This window comes from Monocercomonoides exilis, assembly GCF_001643675.1.
Source record: "Monocercomonoides exilis strain PA203 chromosome Unknown scaffold56-565389, whole genome shotgun sequence".
Lineage (NCBI taxonomy): Eukaryota > Preaxostyla > Oxymonadida > Polymastigidae > Monocercomonoides > Monocercomonoides exilis.
The window spans coordinates 5,001-17,701 of record NW_027150601.1 but is presented as its reverse complement, the minus strand read 5'-3'; the positions used below and the strand labels follow the sequence as shown (position 1 = coordinate 17,701).

At 37.0% G+C, this 12,701-nt stretch overlaps 1 protein-coding gene across 1 annotated transcript in view; it reads left to right on the top strand.

The window, feature by feature from the left end:
• Positions 1-11,243: 11,243 nt before the first annotated feature.
• The window catches only part of MONOS_16664 (uncharacterized protein), a gene marked incomplete at both ends in the record, with an annotated part of 1,547 nt that continues 89 nt past the window's right edge, over positions 11,244-12,701 (top strand). The window contains 2 exons of the mRNA XM_067869553.1: positions 11,244-11,580; positions 11,643-12,701. The exon at positions 11,643-12,701 is cut by the window's right edge and continues 89 nt beyond it. Of these exons, the coding sequence (XP_067720040.1) occupies positions 11,244-11,580; positions 11,643-12,701 (1,396 nt within the window). The remainder of the gene's footprint in view (positions 11,581-11,642) is intronic.

Here is a 12,701-nt window from a genome sequence, read left to right as displayed (position 1 = left end):
GTCGGGGATTTTTACGGAAGTATACTTAGGGGGACACCCCCCGAAAAAATTTTTTTTCTGACTTCATTTTTTTTCGACAAAAGTTGTCTGGCGAGGATAGTCTGAGCCAGGGCTTATGTGATATGGGGTTAGTATAGAAGTGTGACTTGTATATGAAACTCCATAGGGAAAAAAGTGGATTTTGATAGAAAAATTTGTGTAGGGGGCTGTGTATTAGACTGAGGCATTGTGTAATAGTGGTCTATTGTATATATATGTATATAGTATTATATCATATGTATAGCAAATAGGTGGGTAGGCTTTTTATGTTAAGGAAGATAGTATATGGTATTTGAATGGGAATAATATGTATATGTCTCTTTGAATGAAATACCTTTGCATGATTATACAGAAACTCACTGAGTGTGAAGTATAAATGAAGGTGGTTCAAAAAGGGATGGGTTTGTTGGGTCTGATTGGAATGAAAAGCAACATGTGATTGTATATAAGGGCTAAGCAATACATGTTTTATGAAAACATCTTCTGGTAGCAATGGCTGATCAGATGGGTCGAATAATAAAGTGAGTTGTTTTGAATCTTTTAGTCTGATGTGTAAAAATGTCAGATGAAGAGGTTTGGATGACTCTAATAAAATCGATGAGTCTGAGAAGTTGTTGTGAGAGAGTGCTATGCTAGTAGTGAATGTGTGTTGTGAGGCAGTATAGTATATGGTTATGTGGAGTGAAGTAGTTTGATTTGGATGCAATGAATCCATGTTGGAGAACTGCTTGATTTTAGAAAAGCAACAATGTGGGTATTTGTGTGAAAGTGTTGGGGTGTTTTGTTGTTGGAAACACATGTATGTTGACTTGTTTGAATATTGTAGAAAAGAGTACTTCATGAAGTCGAGACCTTGTCTATATGCATGGTGTGGTCGATATGTATATGTGTATATCATTGATTGAGTTCAGATGGATTGTTATTGCACATTACAACTATTGGGTTTGGTTGCCTAATATGTGGGGGTTGGATTTGACTATCGAGAGATAGAATGTGACAATGATGAAATCAAAATGAACAGTTTATTTGTTTGTTTGAAGACATAAATGTCATGTTTCTATTGATTGAGAGTATTTGAACTGTTACAATTATTTGCCACTTTATACAAGGTGAAAATATAATTGTAAGTTGCGAATGAAAAATCATATTGTAATGATCTATCAGAGCTTTTTTATTATCTTCTTTTTGATGATGACGAGAAAAGTGTTTTGATATTGAGATTACATTGTGATAATACAAATATTAATGATTATGATTGGATGACTCAATAACTTCAATCAAAGTTATTAAGTTTATCTGAAAGAAAATAATGTGTTAATATTTGAGAAGGGAAAATATTGTGTCTATTCTTGAAATATCATCATCTTTGTGAATGGTGATGTTTTAATAATTATGACTAAAATACTATATTATGTTGCATTTGTCTTTAACAAAACAATATGATATATTAATATTTATAATTAGAAAAAAACATTAGTTGAATGAATTATTTGATTGATGTTTTTTTCTATATATAAATGTATCTGGTCGATTCTGCCAGTAGTCATATGCTTGTCTCAAAGATTAAGCCATGCATGTGTCAGTATAAATAACTTGTATTTATGAAACTGCGAATGGCTCATTACAACAGTTATAATTTATTTGACAATGACAATGTTATATTTTGAATAGAAATATAATTTACTACATGGATAGCCGTAGTAATTCTAGAGCTAATACATGCGAGAATTCATTTTTCTTTTTGTTTTTCGGAATGGAAAGAAGGGTGGGTTTGAAAAAGATCCGACTAAGGGTGTTTCAGCAATGAGACACCCTTTGGGGAAGGATTGTATTTATTAGATCGAAAACCATTAGGAATAGTTTAAATGTTTGATTCTATATGGATCAAAAACTTATTTCGGCACATGTTTGAAGCCTCGCAAGGGGTGTAATGATATGTGTCCATTGTGAAAGATAATGGTGATTCATGATAAATGTCGAATTGCCAGGGTGGGTTAAGAGCCCATCGTCTTGGCAATGTGTCATTGAAATTTCTGACCTATCAACTGATGATGGTAGGATAGAGGCCTACCATGGTATTGACGGGTAACGGAGAATTAGGGTTCGATTCCGGAGAGGGAGCCTGAGAGATGGCTACCACTTCCAAGGAAGGCAGCAGGCGCGCAAATTACCCAATCCCAATCAATGACGTATATGGGGAGGTAGTGACAAAAAATAACAAAGCGGGGTATCTAATGGTATTCTGCTATTGGAATGGTTTCAATGTAAATGCTTGAAAGAGAAACAATTAGAGGGCAAGTCTGGTGCCAGCAGCCGCGGTAATTCCAGCTCTAATAGTGTATACTAAAATTGCTGCAGTTAAAAAGCTCGTAGTTGGATTTTGGAGTTTTTAATTGTTCGAGGGGGCGAGATGTTTCTCTATACTTAGTCCTGCTTCATTTTTTCTTTTTAAATTAGCTTTCGGGTTGATTTAATTTGGAAGTGAAGTGATTGGAGGGTATTAATGAGGGGATATTTGAAAATCATGGTATTGTTTTTGATCTTGCATCAAGATTTATTTCTTGGTGTTTGATTGATTCAGTATCTTTCATTTATCTTATGCTTGCCTTGAATTTGAATAACCTCGAATCCCTTTTTGGAGAAGTCCTTGTGGCTTTTTCAAAAAAGGGGTAAATGTTTTCGAAATTATTAATATATCACTTAAATGTTGATTTACATTAATCGTTTCTCTTTGTCAAAGAAGAGGAAAATTTCGGAGAGTTTACTTTGAAGAAAATGGAGTGTTCAAAGCAGGCGTTTTTTTTGTAATGAAAGAAATTCGCTACTGAACACATTAGCATGGAATAATAAAATAAGACACCTGATGTGTTTTAAATTTGATAATGAAAAAATATAAGGAAACTTATTTATTTTTTTGTTATCAAACACATTCGAGTCTTAAACAATAAGAAGATTGAACTTGTTCTTTTTTGTTATTGTTTATCGATTTGAGTTTTATTGGTTTTTGAAACAGGTGTAATGATTAAGAGGGACAGTTGGGGGTATCTGTATTGCATAGTCAGAGGTGGAATTCTTGGATTTATGCAAGACAAACAAGTGCGAAAGCATTTACCAAGGATGTTTTCATTAATCAAGAACGAAAGTTAGGGGATCGAAGGCGATCAGAAACCGCTCTAGTCTTAACTATAAACGATGCCAACTAGGGATTGGAGGGAATTTATTTTTTTAATTCGCTTTTCCAATTTCTATCTTTCGGGATAGGTTTGGGATTTATCACAAGAAATTGTGAAGTGAGTTTGCTTTTAAAATTATAACAAAAAAATGAAAGAGGTAACTTCGGTTATTTGTCTTTGTTTTTTTGTTTTTAAGCCCCATCAGCACCTTTAGAGAAATCGATTAAGTCTCTGGGTTCTGGGGGGAGTATGGTCGCAAGTCTGAAACTTAAAGAAATTGACGGAAGGGCACCACCAGGTGTGGAGCCTGCGGCTTAATTTGACTCAACACGGGGAAACTTACCAGGTCCAGACACGGGAAGGATTGACAGATTGATAGTTCTTTCTTGATTCCGTGGGTGGTGGTGCATGGTCGTTCTTAGTTGGTGGAGTGATTTGTCTGGTTAATTCCGATAACGAACGAGACCTCAACCTGCTAAATAGGGTGATAATTTTGAAAAGTGTCTGTAAGGTGGCTTTCCGATTTTTTTCTTAATAGTTCTCTCTTTCGGGGGAGGATTGTTGAGAAAGTCGGGAAGTTGTCTGAGATCTTTTAATGGTTAATATTGAAATATATATTTTGAGATAGCTCATTAAGCTTTCAGGATGGATTTGTTTTGAGCAGTTTCGGCTGTTTGGAAGAAGTTTGTTTTGGAAGTGAGTTATTGAAATTATCATTAAAATATTTCGATATGGATTGTAATTCTCTTTTAGTTATTTAATTTCATCATGGCTCTTCACGGGGTTGTGGTGGAAGGCTAATGGGGCTCTGGATCTATATTCGAACCTACTTAGAGGGACTACCATGGTTGCACATGGGGGAAGCATGAGGCAATAACAGGTCTGTGATGCCCTTAGATGTTCTGGGCCGCACGCGCGCTACACTGATAAAGTCAACAAGTTGTTTTTGGGTGTGTTAAATAAAAAAAATAGTGTTTTTGTTTTCAGGGCTTCTTAATCGGGGCTTTGAAAAAGAGATGCTATTTTTTAACACATGCAATTCCCTTATCCGAAAGGATTGGGTAATCTTTTGAAACTTTATCGTGATGGGGATTGATCTTTGTAATTTTGGATCATGAACGAGGAATACCTAGTAAGTGCAATTCATCAGATTGCGCTGATTACGTCCCTGCCCTTTGTACACACCGCCCGTCGCTCCTACCGATTGAATGATCAGATGAAATGTCTGGATTGTTGGATCTTGTGAGGGTTTCGATTCTCTAGGATTTAATTAGAAGGACAGTAAATCTTATTATTTAGAGGAAGGAGAAGTCGTAACAAGGTTTCCGTAGGTGAACCTGCGGAAGGATCATTAACGTTTAATAAAACAATCTAAAACAATTTGATAAATTTAAAAATAATAAAGAGGTTAAATATGATTATGAACGATATAATATAAATAGAAGTTTTTTTAATTAAAGAAAATTAAAAAACTTTTGGCAGTGGATATCTTGGCTCTTGTATCGATGAAGAACGCAGCAAAGCGCGATAGCTAATGCGAATCGCAGAAATCTACGAGTCATCAAAATTTTGAACGCATATTGCGGTTTCTCAGTTATTTCTATAATTGAGGGACCATGCTTGTTTCAGAATTGGTTATAAATTTATTATAAATCTATTTAATTCAAAAATAGATTTGATTTATATTATTTGAGATTAAATTTTCTATTAAGAAAATATAATCTTTAATTATTAATAATAATAATAATTTCTTTTTCAAATAGAAATTTTAATATTAAAATAATATTGAAAATATATGTTTAATATTAAAAAACATTGAGAAAGATTAGTTATAATAATATCAATCTGAAATATCAAGCAAGATTACCCGCTGAACTGAAGCATCTTAATAAGCGGAGGAAAAGAAACTAACGAGGATTCCTTTAGTACCTGCGAGGGAAGAAGGAAAAGCCCAAAGTTAAAATCTTATTATGAGTTAGTTGAGAAGGAAGGCAACTTTTGACTTGGCTGACAATTGATAGAAAATAATAAGAGTTGTACTTTAAAGATGTAATTTCTCTTGGGGGTCAAACTCTGAGAGATTAATGTCAGTGACGGGAATATGATTTAGAGATCAAAATTTCTATTTTTGTTTTTGGAAAGGAATGCCGGAGAGGGTAATAGCCCCGTTTATATAGTAAAAAGTAGATCTCGATTCCTACTGAAGGAAGATGTGGCAGGGTCAAACTTGTCATGGCTTTTTTTGGTTTAAATGTCACGGTTGGACATTACAATCATAGAGTCGGGTTGTTTGAGATTGCAACCCTAATTGGGTGGTAAGCTTCATCCAAGGCTAAATATTGACAAGAGACCGATAGCGAACAAGTACCGTGAGGGAAAGATGAAAAGAACTTTGAAAAGAGAATGAAAGTAGTGCTTGAAACTGCCAAAAGGACAAGCGATATAAAATTTAGAAAGTGCAGAGATGTTTTTTATTAATATAATTAAATTATTTTCTTATGGACATGAAATACTAGAGGGTTGGTGTATTGTGGCCTGAGTGACTTGTAAGCTTAACTGTAAAGTCGGGGGATACATATGAATAGTAATTTATAATTGTTATTGATATCTGATATAAACCCGTGCTTATAAGGATATAAAAGAAAGGTGTAATAGCCGATCCACTTTGCTCAGGATAGCATCATTTCCCTTCTCTTCATAAGGTTTCTTAAACTTTATGGATGAATGTTAAACATAAGAATGCGGTCAATGGTATTCTATAGTTTTGATAATAACCGAAATCCACATAGGAGGAAAGGTGGGAATAGACATTATTGAATATTGTCAGGTTTTTTATTAAACTTGATGATTTCCTATTCTGTTATAATCCTGAAGCAAGACTTACCTATTGGATTCGATACAGGGATAGAATACTTTGTAATAAGTATCTGAGAATATGGATTGGTTAAAGATATCAGATACGGGATGGAAATATCGAGAATACCAGAGTTTACATATATTAGTTCTGGGATGATATTTTTCAATTTATTCCAAATTTTTTAATTAAATCAGATAAGTTGAGAAAGGAAACTTGTTTTCTTTTTCATCATATTTGGTTTTTAAAAGATTTGTTTCGATTGGTTAAGCTCGCCTTGATTATATTGAATTAAGAATAAATGGTAATATTGTCTTATTTATTAGTGAACTAATTGATCTTAAATATGGCGATTCTAATATCGATTTCCTATTCTAAATAAGAAGAATTGACTTTGTTGATGCGCTTTATATCGCCCCGTCTTGAAACACGGACCAAGGAGTCTATCAGATATGCGAGTATTCGGGTGGATAAAACCCAGGGATGCGTAATGAAAGTGAAGGGGATTATTTGGAAAGCCCTTAAATGTGAAGGGGTTATTTGTCACTGGTTTAAAGACTTGGTGATAAAGATCCTGGCAACATTGACCAACCATAAAGTTTTTGTTAAAAGGTAGTTTGGGATAAAACTCGGCTGCTTTTCTTATGGTTTGAGTTATAGCATATCTGCTAGGACCCGAAAGATGGTGAACTATGCCTGAATCAGGGTGAAGTCAGAGGAAACTCTGATGGAAGCTCGTAGCGATACTGACGTGCAACTCGTTCGTCAAATTTGGGTATAGGGGCGAAAGACTCATCGAACCATCTAGTAGCTGGTTCCCTCCGAAGTTTCCCCCCGGATAGCAGGAGCTTATAATGAAAGAATGTTTTGTCAGGTAAAGCGAATGATTAGAGGTCTTGGAGAAATAATTTCTTCAACCTATTCTCAAACTCTAAATTGGCAAGGTAATCTTTTAGTGTTCTATTGATGAAGCTGGTAAGAAGGCTTGTAGAATGCTATTTTAAGGAGTCTGGACGTGCTGATTGTTTTGGTTTGCATTTTAAGAAAACCCTAAACATCCGTAGGACTCCGGTAGTCTTTATAAGGATTTGTTTTCTACTACTCGAAAAAGTTGTTTGAAAATCATTTAGATAAACTTTGATTAACTAATAAAAAGAAAACCCATATTTTTTGAGAAAAATAATAAGCTCTTAGTGGGCCATTTTTGGTAAGCAGAACTGGCGATGCGGGATGAACCGAACGTCATGTTAAAGTGCCTAAATATATGCTCATATAGATACCAGAAAAGGTGTCAATTCATTTTGACAGCAGGACGGTGGCCATGGAAGTTGGTATCCGCTAAGGAGTGTGTAACAACTCACCTGCCGAATGAATTGGCCCTGAAAATGGATGGCGCTGGAGCATATGTAATAGCGATGATACTTATACATGACTAAGCTATGATAGGGAAGTTATAGCTTATGTAGGAGGGCGTGTCGATCAAAAAGGAATAAAAGGTATTTGGGGTGATAGGGAAATTTATTTTCCTATTGTTCTGGATATTTTTTTAATAAGTTTTGAAGTTTGTATGTGAATACAAATGGAACGGTCGATAGTGCTGATCTTGGTGGTAGTAGCAAATATTCAAATGGGAGGACCTTCCCAAATGGGGTAATACTTTGAAGACTGAAGTGAAGAAAGGTTCCATGTGAATCTCATTGAGACATGGGTTAGTCGATCCTAAGGTATCGGTTAAATACCGTTTGTTTTCTAAAAATATTCTTAACAAGTCGCAAGATTTTGTTAAGTGTGATATATTTATAGAAATCGAAAGGGAAATAGGTTAATATTCCTATACCGAAATAATAAAGAAAAATTTGGTTTCAAGACTTGTAACAGAGTTTTGGAATAACACTAAAAAATGTGTGGAGAACAAAAGCGGTAACGCAAAGAAGCCTGAACTCATCGGTAAACATCCCGGGAAGAGTTTTCTTTTCTTCTTAACGACTGATGAAGCTATATAATTAATTTATAAGTTATAAGTTACTTGCTATAGCGGTGACCATGAAAACGATTTATTCGGAGAAGTGGTTACCCAGTCGGAAGAGCCCCTCAACTAAATAAAAATGCAGTTTAGATTTCGCAAGAGACCTTTAACTGTATTTGAGGTCTTGTATTTTATTATACAGGGATGCAAGTATTATTTGGTCTGGTGCATGTTTAACGATCCATGAAACTTCAGGGGACTGATATTATAAACAAGAATTTGATTTTCACACTCGGTCGTACTAATAACCGCAACAGGTCTTCTAGGTGAGTAGCCTCTAGTCAATTAGAAAAAAGTAGGTAAGGGAATTCGGCAAAATAGATCCGTAACCTTGGGAAAAGGATTGGCTCTAAGGGTTGAGCCGTTGGGTTCTGGTAATATAAAAGGGAGAAGATGGGGCAACTTGTTTTCTTTCTTTTTGGTTGGGTTTATTGAATGTAATATGGAAAGAGGATTTTTTGAGATGATTTTGATTTGGGGGTCAAACTCTAAGTTGAAGTTGTTTTGGAAGGTCAGTTCTGCTGTATGAAAAGATAGATTTTCGACTTTACCAGAAGTGAAGGATTTGTCAGTTGTGATTGAAGTTTTCGGAACACACAAAAAACGGAATGGCTTGTGACATGGGGATTGGAATGGCTTATAATTGGCTGGTTGGATAAAGGAAGGAGACTTGTCTTTTTTGTTTGTCTGATTCGGATTCTTTTATAAGGGTTGCAGTTTTTGTGTTGCTTGATTATAACAGTTGCCGTTTCTTTGATCTGGATATCCTTTATTTAATCGAAAGATTGTCCCAATATTTATAGCTAGATTACAGCTGGGTGGCAACATTCGGCTGATAATATTATATGCTATGGCTTTTATTTAAAATAACAACCGACTTAGAACTGGAACGGACAAGGGGAATCCGACTGTTTAATTAAAACACAGCAATGTGATGGCTGGAAAACGGTGTTAACACATTGTGATTTCTGCCCAGTGCTCTGAATGTCAAAGTGAAGAAATTCAATCAAGCGCGGGTAAACGGCGGGAGTAACTATGACTCTCAACTTTAGATAAATAAAAAAGGGAGGCAAAAGTGAGATACCAGTTAAAAATGGTATTTTGACTCACTAGTCGACTGATAAGCTAAATGAATTAAGCTGTGGGTATTTTATCAGCGGCGACACAACCTGGTACGGGGAAGGCTTCCAAATATAATAATGGAAGATGTAATCTTTTGTTATTATATATAAGTTAATCCCGTGGCGAATCTGACAAGTGTGAACTTGTTAAGATCGTCGTAGAGCACGGTAAGGTGTGGGTCTCTCTTTGATGACAAATCAAAGGAGGCTTAAGGGACGTGCCATTCCACACGATGGTTAAAGTGTGCAATGTTTTGAATAGCTCCCACAGAGCGAAGCAACATTGGGTCAGGGCATAATGTAATGTTATGCCCTGATTGGTAAAAATGCTTGAGGTAGCCAAATGCCTCGTCGGTTAATTTCCGACGCGCATGAATGGATTAACGAGATTCCCACTGTCCCTATCTACTATCTAGCGAACCCACAGCCAAGGGAACGGGCTTGGAAAAATCAGCGGGGAAAGAAGACCCTGTTGAGCTTGACTCTAGTCAGAATCTGTGAAATGATTTAGGAGATGTAGAATAAGCGGGAGATTAAAGAGTTAACGGGAGAAGGGATGATGGGGTTTTGATGTTGGGGCAACTCAATGTTGGAGCTTTGTTGTTTCTTTTCTTTTCTTTTTCGACCTTGAAATACCGCTGCTTTTATTATTATTTTACTTATTTGATTAAGGAGAGATACGGTTTGATCTAAAAATATGGCTGTTGGGAATGTTATTAGGTTAATATTCTTTTTTGTTTAATGGTCATATTTCAAACTGTAATTCTGGAACTAAACCTTTTCTATGTCTTTATCCTAACGGATAAGGATAAGAAATCCAATAAAGTGTTAGTTATTTACGTAAGTAGATTCACATTTTATTGTAGATATGAGGAATAAATGAACAGATGATGGTGGTTGAAGCGATTTGATCACTGTCGATTATGTCTGTTTGTTAACTAGAATCTCTTTCAAAGACATTTTCTGATGGGGAGTTCGGCTGGGGCGGCACATCTGTTAAACAACAACGCAGGTGTCCTAAGATGAGCTCAGTGAGAACAGAAATCTCACGTAGAACAGAAGGGTAAAAGCTCATTTGATTTGATAATTTTCAGTACGAATGTAAACGGTGAAAGCGTGGCCTACCGATCCTTTGAGTAAAGAGTTAAACTCTTCGAAGCATGAAGCCAGAGGTGTCAGAAAAGTTACCATAGGTTAGTCTACGACTAACATTTTTGGACAACTGGGAGATATCACTGGGGGGCATGCTGGGTGGGGGATGTTCGTCTGTCTATTGGGGGGGAAATTGGGTGAAATGGGGGGAATGAGGGGGGGAACACCATGTGCATGGTGCATTGAGAGAAAAGGGGGATCACTGTGGAAACACAGTGTGGAAGTTCCTATGATTAGGACTTCTATTGGGTTGGGGACCAGCCGTAACTCCGAAAAGGAGGAAAGATGATGTGTAGTTAGCTTTGTGCTAAGCGAAGTCATCTGTGTATTGAATATTTTATAACGACTGGAAATTTTCCAATCCCATATCTCTCTTTTCTTTCAGTGTGACTGTGCACATCTGGGAAGAGTGATGGATTATTGGCAGTCCCTGTTTATCGTATGAGGCAGAGGGTCTTTTTATACCTCTTGTCGAATATGATTAAGACAAACTGCGCTGACTTCACCTGAGTGGGATTGGGCCTGCTCAGGGCGGTGGCAACAAACTCCATCCTCCTCACTCACGCTCTCTCTCCATCTGCTCCAGTCTCTGTTGTTCTTGTGCCTATCTGGATTCTTTTAGAATTTTTGATTTGTTGGCATAATTAATTATCTCCTTTCCCTCTTTCTATATGTCTATATTTTAATATTTATATATATAGTAAATAATATTAGCTATGGAAAAAGAATATACACCTATTTACCGGTTCCGGATGGGACTAAGAAGAAGAATAATCACACCTGGTGTGTAACTTTTCTTTCTTTCTTATTGAGGGTATATGTTGACATGTGGGTATGGATGGTGTATAATGATTGGGTTTATTTATATATATATAGATATGGAATGTAGACCTGTACCTGTGACTATATCTGCTGAGCCAGATAAGTCTCATGAGGAAAAGGTCGAGACTGACGGCAGCGGGACAGAAATCGACTGTCCAAAAGACGAACATCTGCCCTTCGAGAAGAAGAAGATGTCGTTTCTCGGTGAGGTTGTAGATCTCACCCAGGAGAAGGAGGAAGAGAAAGAGAAGCAGTCCGAAGGATTGCCTCCCTTTGCTCAACCGATGACTCCTGTTGTCCTGATGGACAAGGAAGCTGACTCTTCCGATCTCGAGGGTAGTCGGATTGGTAGCGCAGCAGCTGAAGTGGAAGCTGAAGCTGTATGTGCTTACGGTTTGCATTTATTATTGATAAATTATTAAACTGCTGATTTTTCTATTGCTTGGTTGACGCAGAGGCAGACAATCATCAGGCATCGCAGGTCCCTTTGCTTGATGATCTGCCATCGATAAACAGGGCTAGTCTCGATGTGCCTGAGACAGCACAGACACAGTTCGATCCTGTTCCTCTGTTTACCATCGAGGGTGTCCCTTATGTAGATAACGATGATGTGATTGTTCTTTTCGATGATGAGGAGTATCCTGGATATTTTGATGATAAAAATGAAGAGGGTAAAAAGAGGAAGAAGGATAAGAAGGATGAAGAAAAGAACAAAAGTCCAATTATCGAAGTCTACGGACAAGATGGTAAAGGTCCCAAGAAATTAATGTTACGCAGTATCATTAATCTTCCTGGGTGGTTCAAGGATTCCGAACCTCCATCCTTTGAAGCTGAAAAAGTGATGGACGAGGCTAGAGAGCTGCTGGATGCCGCTAGGAGCAAAGTCGATGTTACCACATGTTGGAGTGAAGCCATGTGTGATAAATGGACTCGATTCCTAGCTGAGACAGTGATAAAGATTGTGAAGCTGGATCCAGCTGAGCATGTGACAGCTCTTGCTCCAAGGAAGGAGCCTGTGCGGGATGTTGACTGGTGGGTCAAGTTTCTGAAAAGTGCTGAAAAGGCATGTAATAGGAAATACGACCGGAAAACTTTTGAGCCAGTCAACAAAAGGAAAGAGCTGTATTTGATTGAGCATGATCCGTCACGCCCACATGCCCTGGTGAATGCTTTCAACTTTGTCGAGCTCCACTGTCTCATGTGCTCCCATATTACCTGTTCAAAGAATCTTGGAGAATGGGTAAGACGAGGCGAAGAGTTCTTCTTCAAAACGAAGCTGAAAGGAACAAAGAAAGGCGATTCGAAGACTGGATTGTATCCCCAATTGACGGTGTACAAAATGTTCCCAAAATTGAAAGATGAAGATATCAATGAGCTGGTTATGCAGATGAGAGAAATAAAGTACGAAAGGGAACAAAGAAGAATCGCTGAAAAGGACGAAAGGAAAAAAGGGAAAAAGAAGACTAGTAAGCTCGTTTTGAAGAAGCCGGATCTTTTGAGCGAACCGACAAAGG